Genomic DNA, 14,657 nt, shown 5'->3' with positions numbered 1-14,657 from the left:
TTTACAGTGTAACAAACTCCTACAAATTTTATCACATCTAATCCATGTTCCATTAGTTTAGTCAAAGAGCTTAGAATGACCAAGAGGCGACACTCAATAGAACATTCCATTGCAACAGCAGCGCCCAGCAACGTGATTCCGCCATTTTGGAGTGAAAGCGATCGGCAATTTGGAGTGAATGGATCTCATTGCTGTCGCTATGGCAAGCAGCTGCTTTGTTATTTATTTATTTATTTATTTAAAAAGCGCATTAAAGCTGAGATACAACCTGAAAGACCACAATACAACACTTACTATCACAATCATCAGCACTTTTAATAGTTTATTTTACACACTTCTAATCTCCTGTGGTTCTATTGGAATTTTCATTCCAAAATGGCCGCGGCGTGACACTAGCAGCATCTAGTGCATCATTGTTTCCCAAACAACAACAACAGAGTGTTGTCTCTTGGTGGTTCTATGCTCTTTGGTTTAGTCCAAAGGCCTTTGTGAAGCTAATTTGTGAAGATCTAGAGTTTTCGCCGAAGGGCGTGTCCGTGGCGGACTGACAAAGTTCAATGCTTCGCCATGGAGGAGGAAGTACTTATAACTTAGGAAGTACTTAGACATAGCCACACAATGTCTGATCTGCCTGAAACTTCGCAGGGTCGATGAGCTTCCTCTCTTGAGGACATCTACATGCCAATATTGAGTCACAGTCATAGCGCCACCTGCTGACAGAAGGAAGTTTGCCATAAATTAGTGATTTTCTCAGTTTCTTTATCGGCTTAAATTATTATTGTCCGCTGTTCTCTGTCATCCTAAGGCCATCAGGCGGCGGTGAGCCCAGATGCGAGGTCCCTTTCATCGCTGCTTGCAGCTTTAATTAACATTGTAATCTTATAAACAGTATATATATAAAAAGTATATTATCACCAAAGAGCACAGAATCACCAAGAGGCGACACTCTAGTGCGATTCGGGAAACAGCCACCAAATGGCGCGGCAGCCATTTTGGAATGAAAATTCTAATAGAACCACAGCATATTAGAAGTGTGTAAAATAAACTATTAAAAGTGCTGATGATTGTGATAGTAAGTGTTGTATTGTCATCTTTCAGGTTGTATCTCAGCTTTAATGCGCTTTTTGAATAAATAAATAAAACACAAAGCAGCTGCTTGCCATCGCAACAGCAATGAGATCCAATGGACAGCCGATCGCTTTCACTCCAAAATGGCGGAATCGAGGCTGTTGCTGGGCGCTTCTGTTGCAATGGAATGTTCTATTGAGTGTCGCCTCTTGGTCATTCAAAGCTCTTTGTTATCACTGATATTATATTATCAACATTATATGTATATTTGAATCTTATTTTCAATTAATGATTCAATAACTCACCAACTTCCTTGAAGCACACCAGCTGTACATATTTTTCTATTGTCTCCCTTATCTGACCCATTCATTTCAGGCTTTGGAGTCTTCTTCTAATGTTCTGATGAGTTGATTCAGGTGCGTTTGATTAGGGAGAGGTTAAAAATGTGTTACTGTTGGTGTGCTTTCAGGAACAGAGTTGGGAAACACTGTCCGAGACACCGTATTTGACTCAAGGGAGACAGCAAGCATTTTACACTTCCTCCCCTTCTTGTACTCTGTCGATAAATGCACTCGGGCTCCAGTCAGTTCAGAGACTCGTGTTTATTTCGCCAGATGAGGATGATACGGGCCCCTGGAGTCAGATTCCTTTCCCGCAGTGCTCCCCTGTAAGCGTGCACTATCGGAATTATTCTGCTCCATAAAGCACTTTAAGGAGACAATGTGTGTTTGAGTGTCTGTTTGAGGATGAATACAGACAACAATGTGTTTGTCAAAACAGAGAAGCATAATTATAGACTGGCAGATGTGGAGACGGTTACAGTATTTCCACATCTCTCTCATTCTCTCGCTCTCACAAACACGTAATTTAGCCACTTAGCAGCTCCACCCAACACCTCCTGTACGCATCCAGTCTGAAATGTGTTTTGGGCTCTGGGGATCAAGTATTACTTTTAGCCAGGGCAACATCTTTGAGCATACACACAGCTTCTGGAATGGTGATTGCCATCAGAGGAGCTTCTGCAGTAGTAATGAAGCTGATCCTAATAGCTGTCAGACTCTCTTAGCTATGCACAGGGACTCATTTCAGGCTGTATATGCTTCACATTAGCCAGAGTTTCCCTTTCCGAACACAGCTGTCCTGACAGATTTAAAGGAAGAAATAAAAAGGATCAGACACATATTTGGATATCTGTAATGATAATGTGTGGATACAGTGGCGTAAGTCTGGTTTATACTTCTGCGTCAAGTGTTTGTCGTGACCCATGGCGCATGCCTTTGGTTCCAGCCTGGTCTTAGCTTGTCAGGCTGAAAAATGACCAGCTAAAACCAGCTTGACCAGGCTGGTTTAAGCTGGACATAGCTGGTTTTGGCTGGGCTCCTTTAAGTTGTTTTTTTCAGCAGGGCAGCATGACCCTTCTGCCTTGCGCGTATAGTCGTGCATTTATACTTCTGCATGCTGTTTGTGTTGCTCTGCAATAACACTTCTGAAACGCTAGCTGGCAGTGGGTTATGTTATATTCCTCCATGTCAAGTTTCTTCATGGGTGTTTTGTTTTTCTGAATGCTACCTTAATGTACAAGCAGCTAAAACTCGACCATTCAGCAGCGGGAACCGGCGGACAAGTAACAACATTTGTTTTGTGTTTACCTTATGATTGAAGTTGCTGCACGCCCGCCGGTTCCCGCCTCTGAATGAGCAAGTTTTAGCTACTTGTAGCGTTTAGAAAAAAACAAAACACCCACAAAGAAACTCGACAAAAAGAAACCTACTGCCAGCTAGAGTTTCGGAAGTGTTATCGCAGCAACACAAACAGCACGTAGAAGTAGAAATGCACGAATGCATTCAACATCATATTGACGTCAAATAATCCAACGTCGACCCAACATCTAAAATCAACATCATATTGACGTCAAATAATCCAACGTTGACCCAACATCTAAAATCAACATCATATTGACGTCAAATAATCCAACGTCGACCCAACATCTAAAATCAACATCATATTGACGTCAAATAATCCAACGTCGACCCAACATCTAAAATCAACATCATATTGACGTCAAATAATCCAACGTCGACCCAACATCTAAAATCAACATCATATTGACGTCAAATAATCCAACGTCTGATAAATGTCATTAGTGGTAATAGTGGTCCACACAACGTCAAGCTGTTGCACCATTAGACGTTGATATTTGGTTGGTTTTAGATTGGACGATGGACATTGACAGATTGCTGCGATTATAAATCGCCCATGTCTTGAGGTAGTTCATTATGATGCGATTTACCTTCTATGTGTGATTTAATTCGACTTGCAGGACTGATTTTCCTTATCCCCATAGACAAGAAAATAGTAGTGACAGCAGGCTGAAGGAAAGTAGTGGAGTAAAAGTACTAATACAGCAATTGAGTAAAAGTACACATTTTTAAAACTACGTAATAAATTACAATTCCTGAGAAAATCTACTCAATTACAATAATTTGAGTATTTGTAATTAGTTACTTTACACCAGATGGAAGGCAGACAGTGTTGTCGCCAGGGCGGCCAGAGCAAACTTTAACACTCTCACCGCCTTCCGTGTAAGAGCACAGTTAATGGCAAAATTTACAAGCACACTGTAACTTAACAGTTACAACTGTGCTGTAGTTTTACAGCACAAATGTAATGATTAATTTACAGTGCACTTGTAAACTTTACAGTATTACTGGCAAGCAAAATTGCCAGTAATACTGTACATTTTACAGCAATTTTTTTACAGTGCAACACAAATCCATTGTTTCGAACCCAGCATTTTTTACAGTGGATATAAGTTAATGAATCACAAGTTTTGTAATAATAGTTTAGTTCCATGTTGCAAACTGTGCTGCAGAGCATAAGGTGAATTGAGGTACAGCATACTGGAATACATTTATCAGCTTATATAACGACATGTCCTAATTATCTTTAATTAATCCAATATATCATTTGGAGCTGAGATGTAACAATACTGGAATCATTATAAAGTAGCTCTTCTCATTATTTGACCATACTTTAGACGTCATTAAAAGTTAAATCTGAATAAACTGTAGCTTCGAGGCTCTTGTGTGCCCACCTTGAGATTCAGCCTATACAGATTGTGTCACTAATGAGGTTCCATTTAGGCTGCCTATGTAGGGCTAAGCAGACAGAAAGGCAGCTCTCTAAAGCCCAATCCCAATTCTACCCTTTAGCCCTTCCCCTTACCCCTACCCCTCGTTTTGCACGTGCACCCCAAGGGGTAGGGGTGTCCCAATTCTCTTTATCTTGAACGCGTAGGGCTAAGGGGAAGAGGAGAATAACCCTTCGAACGAAGATTTTTCCGGACCACACTTGAAACCAAGGGGTAAAAAAATTTCCCAGAATACTCCAGCCACTGCGGCAGCATTGCTGAACCTGAAAGTAACTTCATTCTCATCACATTGCCTCCACTACAAGATATTTTAATCAGTGATGATGGCAATTGAAAACTACATCAATCATCCACTATTTTGGAAATAGGCTTATTTTACAAGACCCCCCGAGTTAAAATGTTGAGTTTAGCCATTTTTTTAAATCCATTCAGCCAGTTTTCAGGTCTGGCGAGAGCATTTTTAGCTTAGCTTAGCATAAACAATTTAATCAGATTGGACCATTAGCATTATATATAGCATATATAGTAGTAAACCTTTGTAGTAAATAGCCTAAATGAAAATAGCCTAAAGCTATTGAACAACATCCATTCTTGTCTTAGAACAATTTTGAAAATGTTTTTGATCCACTTCAAATGTTGACTGCGCCAGTATAATATAGTAGTTTCCTGCCATGTCGGCCAAGAAAATAGCAACTTTTCATTTTCCGTTGGTTTTAGAACGCAATGTAACAACATAAAAGTCCCTCTTTAAATAGGAAGCTGTTTGAAAATTGAGTGAGATGCTAATGGTCTAATCCGATTCAACAATTTATGCTAAGCTAAGCTAAAAGTGCTTCTGCCAGACCTAGAGATCAACTGAATGGATTCAGAAATAGTAAAACTCAGCAGTCTTCATTCTTAACACATCTCTGCAAGATATTTCAATATCACATAATTAATATTCATCTTCTCATTTACGAATAATCAGTGATGATGGCAATTGAGAAGTACATTAATCATCCACTATTTTAGAAATAGGCTCATTTTACAAGACCCCTAAAGTTAAATAGTTTTGTTTTACCATTTTTTAATCCATTCAGCCAGTTTTCAGGTCTGGCAGGGGCATTTTTAGCTTAATTTAGCATAAAACATTAATCAAATTAGACCATTAGCATTCCTATACATAGTATATACAGTAGTAAACACTTGAAGTGGATCAAAAACATTATTGAAAATGGCCTAAAGCTATTGAACAACATCTATTCTTGTCTTATAGGACACTTTTGAAAAACTAAAATAATTAGTATTAGTATAATATAGCAGTTTCTAGCCATATTAGCCTACAAAATAGCAACTTTTCATTTTCCATCAGTCTTAGAACACAATGCAACTGCAAAAGAGTCCATCTTTAAATAGGAAACTATTTGAAAATATTGAGTGAGAACGCAGTGTAACTACAGAAGAGTCAATCTTTAAATAGGAAATCGTTTGAAAATTGAGCGAGATGCTAATGGTCTAATCCGATTCAATAAATGATGCTAAGCTAAGCTAAAAGTTCTCACGCCAGCGATCAGCTGAATGGATTTAGATATAGTAAAACTCAACTGTTTAGCACTAGTAAAGTGTAAAATGAGCCTATTTCAAAATAAATAAATAAAGTTACATTAAAAAAATACAGTAAAATATAGTAACAAAACCATTCCAATTTTAAATAAATGACCTCATAAATAAAACAGTCGAGACGCTGGAGGTATTTATATATAGATATATATTTATATTCATTTATTTGATATTTAAACTGACTAAAAGTTGTAAATACAACTTCTGAATGAAAGGCACAGTAAAATCAGACACAGCTGATATAATACTCAACTGAAACAGAAGTACAGTACAAAAGCGGACAGTTATTTATGCACGCAAAAAAACAAAAAAAGTGTCTCACGTGCCAAGTTCAACATCCAAAAGTGAGGCCGTCCGGTCGCCGGTTTCCTTTTGACAAGAGCAGAGGGATCTTCAGTTATTGCTTCGACTCTTCAGGGCTCAAAAACCCAAATGTGGAAATAAAACGATTAAAATCTTAATTCATTTGCGCTGGCAAGAAACATCAAGTTGAAAGTGATTAGCTAGCTTTCAGAAACCCAGGCTCAATGGAGTGATGCTGTCAGTCAGGCGCTAGCGCACTTCATTATCGAACGCATACTCATTAGCATACTGATCTAATTCATTGGTCCACCAAGTGCAAAATCAAACCAGCGAGGGGAGAAAGAAAAAAAAAAAAAACAGCAGGCTGATGGCTCAAAGTTAAATGATCTTAAGTGTTCGAGACGTTTAATTAAATTTTGATTAATTCAATTGCAGAGCTGTGAAATTGAAATGTTAAGATAGATTTGAAAGATAGAAACTTCCATTTTAGCCTGTACGGATACAAGTCCAGGAGCTTGATGGTGCCGCATCTCGCCGTGTGTTGGTGCATTATTTATAGTTAACGGCCAATTAGAGACTTGGACCCTGCTCTGATCTAATAGTGGCACGTAATCTGGATTCATTGTGGCTCTCTCTGGACTCGCTTGATTAATATAAACACAAATCTTTGTAACAAGTCTAACTGGATTCATGACTCTGCTCTGGGGTAATCCTGATTCTTTAAATAGATAGTTTACCTCCAAATTGGAAATTTACATAACGTTTACTCACCCTCAAGTGGTTTCTTGTTTCTGGTAAACACATAAGAAGATATTTTGAAGAATGGTGGTAAAGGATTGACATCCAAAGTAAGAAAAAGTCTGAAATAGCATACTACTCGAGTAGGTATTACATCAAGTATAATTTACTGAACGATCATCAGAAACGTACATTCATTGTACATTCACTACCTGACAAAAGTCTTGTCGTTGATCCCAGTTGTAAGAGCAACAAATAATAACTTGACTTCTAGTTGATCGTTTGGAAAAGTGGCAGAATTTTGCTAATGAATCATCTGTTGAACTGCATCCCAATCATCACAAATACTGCAGAAGACCTACTGGAGTCCGCATGGATCCAAGATACTCACAGAAACCAGTCAAGTTTGGTATAGAAAAAATCATGGTTTGGGGTTACATTCAGTATGGGGGATTGCGAGAGATCTGTAGAGTGGATGGCAACATCAACAGCCTGAGGTATCAAGACTTTTGTGCTGCCCATTACATTACAAACCACAGGAGAGGGCAAATTCTTCAGCAGGATAGCGCTCCTTCTCATACTTCAGCCTCCACATTAAAGTTCCTAAAAGCAAAGAAGGTCAAGGTGCTCCAGGATTGGCCAGCCCAGTCACCAGACATGAACATTATTAAGCATGTCTGGGGTAAGATGCCACTTCTGATACCAAATGATCAACTTGAAGTTATTATTTGTTGCTCCTAAAACTTGGATAGGCGACAAGACTTTTGTCAGGTAGTGTAGTATAAATGAGAGTAGGATGAATGGAATTCAGATGTACAGTACTACATATGTTATTTGTCATTATCAATGACCTTCCCACGTCATTGTCAATTTATAAATTCTCTCATGTTGCCTCATGGGATTATAAAAAGTGTTCTTTGAATGTGCACTACAGAATCTCAACGATAATAGTAATTGGTCCATGTACTTCATCTATAGTTTTTTCCCTAAATACTATGAATTCAAACATACTACTTGACTCGCATACAGTGCGAGTTTAATGGTAGCACCCAATGGCTACCAGTTTCCAAAATTCTGCAAAATATCTTCATTTGTGTTCAACAGAAAAAAAAACTGTTGGAGTGCGAGAAGATTTTTGGAGTGAACTATCCCAAATAGGAGACCTTCGTTCATATGAGAAAACAAATTAAGATATTTTAGATGAAATATGAGAGCTCCCTCATCCTCCATATTAAGCAACAGTCCAAAGACATTCAAATTCCATAAAAGGAACCAAAAACATTGTCATTTGTCTTCAGTAGTGATAAAACGAAGCTTCAAGAGCACCTTTGTGCACCAAATAAACTGTAACTATGGCAGCGTCCGAAATCGCCTACTACTGAGTAGGTACTGCATTTTAATTTGAATTTACTACTCGACTGTTAATAAAGTACGCTCTGTAGAGTATGAATGCGAGTAGTATGAAAGGAACTTGTACTACATCCGCCATTTTGTCATTAACACGTGACCTATCTGCATCTGTTGCGTCGCTTCACTCCCTTTTATGAATTCTGCAGCATGCATCGGATGCGCACTTCAGAATCTCGCCAATTAGTTGGTCATCTGGGTACTTCTAGCATGCTGTATTTTGAATTCTATGAATTCAGACATACTACTCGGCTCGCATACTGTTTTTAGCATACAACAGACCATTTTGAGAGATGTAAACTATAACAATTGTCCTAACCTATTTCTTGTATTACATTTTTAATTTCCATAGCTTCCAAGAATGTCCACATATCGATAAATAATGTTATGACAGCTGTTTTAACATTTGGATATGATTAAATTTACTCTTGTTAAAGTGACAAAATAGTTTGACAACAAGCAGGAAAAGTTCATGGGCCAGTGACATCGCCACATTGAAATGGTTTATATAGTATGGAAGTATGCGATTTCGGACATAGCCTATGACTGTGTTCACCTGTGCCTTATGTGGAAAGTCAGGGTACGCATTTACTACAAGAAATAAGATGCCTCCGTGTTGTGATTCTGACTCTAATAGCAATATGACGGACGGCCTGCAGCAAACGCAAACCCTGACCTGACACGTAAGAGAAGACATTGGAAAACATAGTCATTTTGACACTTTTTTGGTTTCGTATGATTACCGTTTTACCACTGAAGTCATTTGTTTGTTTGTTTTTTAATACCACCACTTCAGTTCAGAGGTTTGAGTTTCATAGAACCAGACTCTTTGGTATATGCAAAGCAATTCCAACTCATTTCCCCCACCAATCTGCCCTAATTATGTACAGATTTTCCCACATCCTCCCCACCATCTCCAAATTAAGCTTTACACTGTATACGTTCTTCCTGGAATGTAAGTGAATCAATTAGGCAGAAGACGTTCGCTAAAAACTTTGAGACGGAGTTAATGTCTACTAGCATTCCCAGCTGCCTTTCTGAGCGTCCCCAAAACCTCCAGTAAAAAATAATAATAATAAAGTGGAGGATGTTTACATAAACGCTGCCTTTATTGCAAAAATAAACCATTGAATAAAAGCAATGAACTCAATAATTTAAAGATTAATGTACGCAAAACCAAAATTTACACACGTGATTGGTTTGAGATTCCTCAGACATTTCTTTGTTGAAAGTCAAATGGGGATTCTCAAACCCTGAAGACATCATTGATGGGTGAACGTTTAGCGGTAACCATTATGGGCAGTCATTACCTAGCGCTACCGCTTAGTTGGGTTAAGTAGTCGCGGAGTTCTTTAGCTGCCTGGAAGCGTCCATATCGCTTTTTGGGGTTGGCGCACTCTTCCAACAGGGTTTCAAGCTGGCCGTCTTTGGCTATGTGTGGCGGGGGGTCGTGAAGGAGCCCGCCGGAGCTGCCCCGCCATGTAGCATATCGCGAAAGCAGATTCTGACAGATGGCGTAATAGTTGTGGTCCACTGTGACGCGTGAACACAGCATGTCTTTAGAGAAGGAAAGACAAGCCTCCTTGTCGCACTCCTCAAACCTGCTCTCGTACCAGACATCATAGCTCTCAGGCTTATCTGCAGGGAGAAAACAGACAGGAGAGAAAAATACAGCAGTTGATTAAATTTAATCACAAACTGAATCTACGAATTCGGACATACTACTCGGCTCGCATACTGTCTTTAGCTTACAATAGACCATTTTGAGAGATGTAAAGATGTAGAGATGTAAGAATCCAAAAATGTCCACATATTGATAAATAATGTTATGTATAGCCGTTTTAACATTAAGATATGATTAAATTTCGTCTTGTTAAAAAATAGTTTGACAACAAGCAGGAAAAGTTCATGGACCAGTGACATCGCCACATTGAAATGGTTTGTATAGCATGGAAGTATGCGATTCCCATACTACAGTATCCATAGTATCCATAGTATGTATCCTATAGTATCCATAGTATACTTTCCATAGTATGCGATTTTCCATACCTATGACTTTGTTCACCTGTGCCTTATGTGGAAAGTCAGGGTACACTTTTTCGAGTGTTGAGATTCTCACTCTAATAGTAATATGAATGACGGCCTGTAGTTGATCAAATTTAATCACAAACAAACTGATTCGCTTATTCTAGTTTCATATGAATCTGGTCAATGATGTTGTGATATTTTAAAGAGCACATTCACACGCCAATGTACCAAAATCCGAAAAAAAATCTATTAATTTAGTTTTTTTTTTAAATAAAAAACACTCTAGAGCAGTGGTCTCAAACTCGATTCCTGGAGGGTCACAGCTCCGCATAGTTCAGCTCCAACCACCTCCAACTCACACCAGCTTAATAGTAGTCTTGAACACCTTGATTAGTTGGATCAGCTGTGTTTGATTAGGGTTGGAGCAAAACTGTGCAGAGCTGTGGCCCTCCAGGAATCGAGTTTGAGATGCTCTAGAGGAGGAGAACTCAAATTGGCGGGGGGGCCATTTCAGTGACTGACAATTCATAGGAGGGCCGTTTTAACATTCAAGTACAAAGCATAAAGTGGAAACCTGACATAATTGATGCATCTTAGGACAAAAGACATGACGTTCATATTTCAAGCATTACCTGTCACCAGTGATAATGCCAATCAGCACGTTTATCATGCTGCTGAAATATATCTGTGGTTGTTGTCTGTATGGCAGAGCGTTGGACATGCACTCAGTCATTCTTCCACAGTTTATATGCAGTCATAACTCTAGCTTTTCGTTTCTTGATGTACATATTGAAGGGGTAGTTTCAAATGCAATGAAAATACTACAAAAAAAACAGGCATAATAATTATTACGGATATAAATAGCAGAAAATCCAAATATCGCATTGTACATTTTTTCCAATATCGTGCAGCCATAAGGTGACATCTCTCAGATGTGGCAGATGTGAAATTGGCACTTGTGCGTGACTTTTTCAATGTTTTCAAACTATTTGATTGGATTTGGTAGACAATGAGTATTCTACTGTAAAATACAAGCCTTAACAAACCTTTTTTTTGACCATGACAATGATGGCATTTGCATGGAATTTCTCGGTAGGTCTGTGCACAAATTGCTGTTTTAGTTGACTGGTTCATGTGTATTACATGTTCAATTACTTTTATATTGTTTAAACTGATACCATAACAATATTTTCACAATTTGACCATTGAAACCTGATTTCTGATGCATAAAAATGCATAGAGGTTTTACATTTTTGAACTTCGTTCATTCATTTTCTTTTCGGCTTAGTTGCTTTATTAATCTGGGGTCGCCACAGCGGAATGAACCGCCAACTTATCCAGCATTTGTTTTACACAGCGGATGCCCTTCCAGCTGCAACCCATCTCTGGGAAACATCCACACACACTCAATCACACTCATACACTACGGACAATTTAGCCTGCCCAATTCACCTGTACCGCATGTCTTTGGACTGTGGGGGAAAACCGGAGCACCCGGAGGAAACCCACGCGAACGCAGGGAGAACATGCAAACTCCACACAGAAACGCCAACTGACCCAGCCGAGGCTCGAACCTGCGACCTTCTTGCTGTGAGGCGACAGCACTACCTACTGCGCCACCCTTGTTGAAAACTGTTGTGTAAAAAATTTAAAAAGAAATGATTATAATGATGATGATGATGATGATGATAATAATAATAATAATAATAATAATAATCCATGCATTTCATCAAATATAAATGCTTAATGAACATCTTAAATCAAGTAAATTTACCACAACACAATGCAGCTTTCTTTCCTTATATCAATATACATTTTAAATTTGACGTTTATTCAAATAAATAGTCTAGTCTTCTTTTCTTACCGTTTTAAAACTGAAAACTATATTTTGCTTTTTATAAATCATATTTGGAAATACTCGTTCAGTTTGAACACAATGAAAATATCAGTCGGTGTACCAAGAGGGCAATTTGTGGCTTTCGTAATAGCACCGAAACAATTCAGTGGACGTTTCTGAAGTACAGCATGTTCCTTCTTTGATAAAGGGACACAAATTGGCCGTTTTCTCAGCCCACAACACCGATCCATACAACCTTCTCTACAATCTCTGCTCTTATTTCTCAAGTTCCTGGCAACCAGGGCAAATAAATGACATTCCCTATGATGAGAAACTCTTCGGAGTTGCATTAATGATCAAATTGATTAGAGTAAAGCAACCCAGGAGATGCCAGGGCCTAATCATGTTGGAGGAACTCAATGCACTCCTGCCACTGCATTGACTCGGAGGTTGTGTTTCCGGCACCAGGATCTGCCTCAGGCTCCAGTCAGTCATCTAGACTCAATCACAGCTCAACACAGATCTACAGACGCACTGAGCTGATGTCAAGAGATGACATTTACTCTGTTAGACGTCTGCATGACTGATGCGTGATCAGACCCTGCCTTACTTCTAATGCTATTATATGCAGCTGAAGTCTGAATTATAAGCCCTGCTGTGAATATGAGAATATTTTTTTATGTTCAAATATTTAAATGTTTAACAGAGCAAGGAATTTTTCACAGTATTTCCTATAATATTTTTTCCTCCTGAAGAAATTCTTTGTTGTTTCATTTCAGCTATAATAAAAGCTGTTTTTTTTTTTTGTTCTCCTTTTAAGGTCAATATTGTTAGCATTTTTTTGGACTGCCTACAGACCAAACCATAGTTATACAATGATTTGCCTAATTACACTAACTTGCCTAATCAACCTAGGTAATTAAAACTATTAAGTTTAGAAATGTGTAAATAAAAAAACAACTTTCCCTTAAATAGAAATTGGAGGGGAAAATATTTATGGGGTTAATAATGCAGAAGGGCTAATCATCTGCATATTCAACTGCATATTATACATTCACTACCAAATGTTTAGGATTGGTATGATATATCACGTTTTTATTAGAAGTCTTTTCTGCTCCTTAAAGCCATTTATTTGATCAAATATACAGTACACAACTGCAGTAAGTCAAATGAAAATAATAGTTTTCTTATTGAACGTGGATTAAAAGTTTAAAAGCCATGTCCAATCACCAGAGATAGTGGCGTCAGTGATTCTTCAGCATTAATGAAGGTCTTCACAAGATCCGTATATACTTTGATTTATTAGGAATGAATCAAATAACGTCAATATACTTCATATCTTTGCAATATGGTGAGTTGAACAGAAAGTTGACCCAATACCCATAGAAAAAAAAAAAAAGGAAACGGAAGTGATCACCTGTGAAGTGAACCCGTGAACAGCCAATAAGCAATAAGGACAAATTATTGCTCCAAGTTTTTATTATTCCTGCAGTTTAAAGATAAATTTTCAGTGTGACGTGAAACTTTTAATAATATTTTATTATGATGATCTTCTGTTCAATATCTTTTTTGTTATTACCCCTGTTGAAAAATTGCTCAGTTGCTTCATATTTTTTGTGGAAATTGATAATTGTTCAGGAGTAAAGACATTTATAACTACAGGGTGATTCAAAAAGAATGCCACAACTTTAAAAATCTGCATTTAATCAAAGAAAGATGATGGAACTAGGGATAATTAATCAACGCTAACAATACTTCAAGTTTTTCAAAACTTCAGAGCTTCCTTAAATTGACGACAGACCTTTTCTTCTTTGCAGTTGTAATATTCTTTTTGAATTACTCTGTATAATAAATGCTGAATGAATACATTTTAAAATAAAAAATAATTAAATAATAATTAAAACACAGTAAAACTTTTTTTAAATCAAAATTTAAAAAGTAAAAATTGATCAGGTTTCATAAAACTACAAAGCACTTAAAGCAATTGTTTATTATATGAAACTACTAATGAATGAGTATTAATAATAAATGATGTGGAGTAATGATGTGGACAATTGAGATCTGAATCATAGGAATAAATTAAATTTTAAACTACATTTATTAAAACAAACGAAACTAACAAACTAAATGTTCATTACAATCAATGAATGAATGATAGGAACTAAGACAAAAGGAATTGATTGAATGAATGAATGAATGAATGAATGAATGAATGAAGCAATATTCATAAATTAAATTAAAAAAATAAAATAAAAACTTACTGATCTCAAACTTTATCTTTAGTGTGCTGATGCAAAAATCAAGACGTGAGTGGGAGTAAATGGGTAAAGAAGGTCTGTGTCTTTGTGGAAAAGCATATAATTTTAATGAGCACAGAAAACCAAGCTTTTATTTTTCAAAAGACTGTTACTGGTAAAATCCAAATAGAGCTGTATCTACAGCATATGTGACCTGCAGATAATAAGCTTGCATTTATACCTTTACATTATACACAAATATAGCCATAAGCAGTAATAATCAGTGGTG

The 14,657-nt window shown here is 37.5% G+C and overlaps 1 protein-coding gene across 1 annotated transcript in view; it reads right to left on the bottom strand.

Annotated features, from left to right (window-relative positions):
- Positions 1-7,071: 7,071 nt before the first annotated feature.
- Positions 7,072-14,657, bottom strand: part of LOC130218659 (divergent protein kinase domain 2A-like) — a 17,999-nt gene continuing 10,413 nt past the window's right edge. Inside the window, exon 2 of the mRNA XM_056450901.1 lies at positions 7,072-9,904. Coding sequence (XP_056306876.1) covers positions 9,573-9,904 — 332 coding nt within the window. The 3' untranslated portion in view covers positions 7,072-9,572. The remainder of the gene's footprint in view (positions 9,905-14,657) is intronic.

This window comes from Danio aesculapii, chromosome 24 (assembly GCF_903798145.1).
Source record: "Danio aesculapii chromosome 24, fDanAes4.1, whole genome shotgun sequence".
Lineage (NCBI taxonomy): Eukaryota > Metazoa > Chordata > Actinopteri > Cypriniformes > Danionidae > Danio > Danio aesculapii.
Note: the sequence above shows the minus strand (reverse complement) of the source record. Positions and strands in the feature narration are given on the sequence as shown.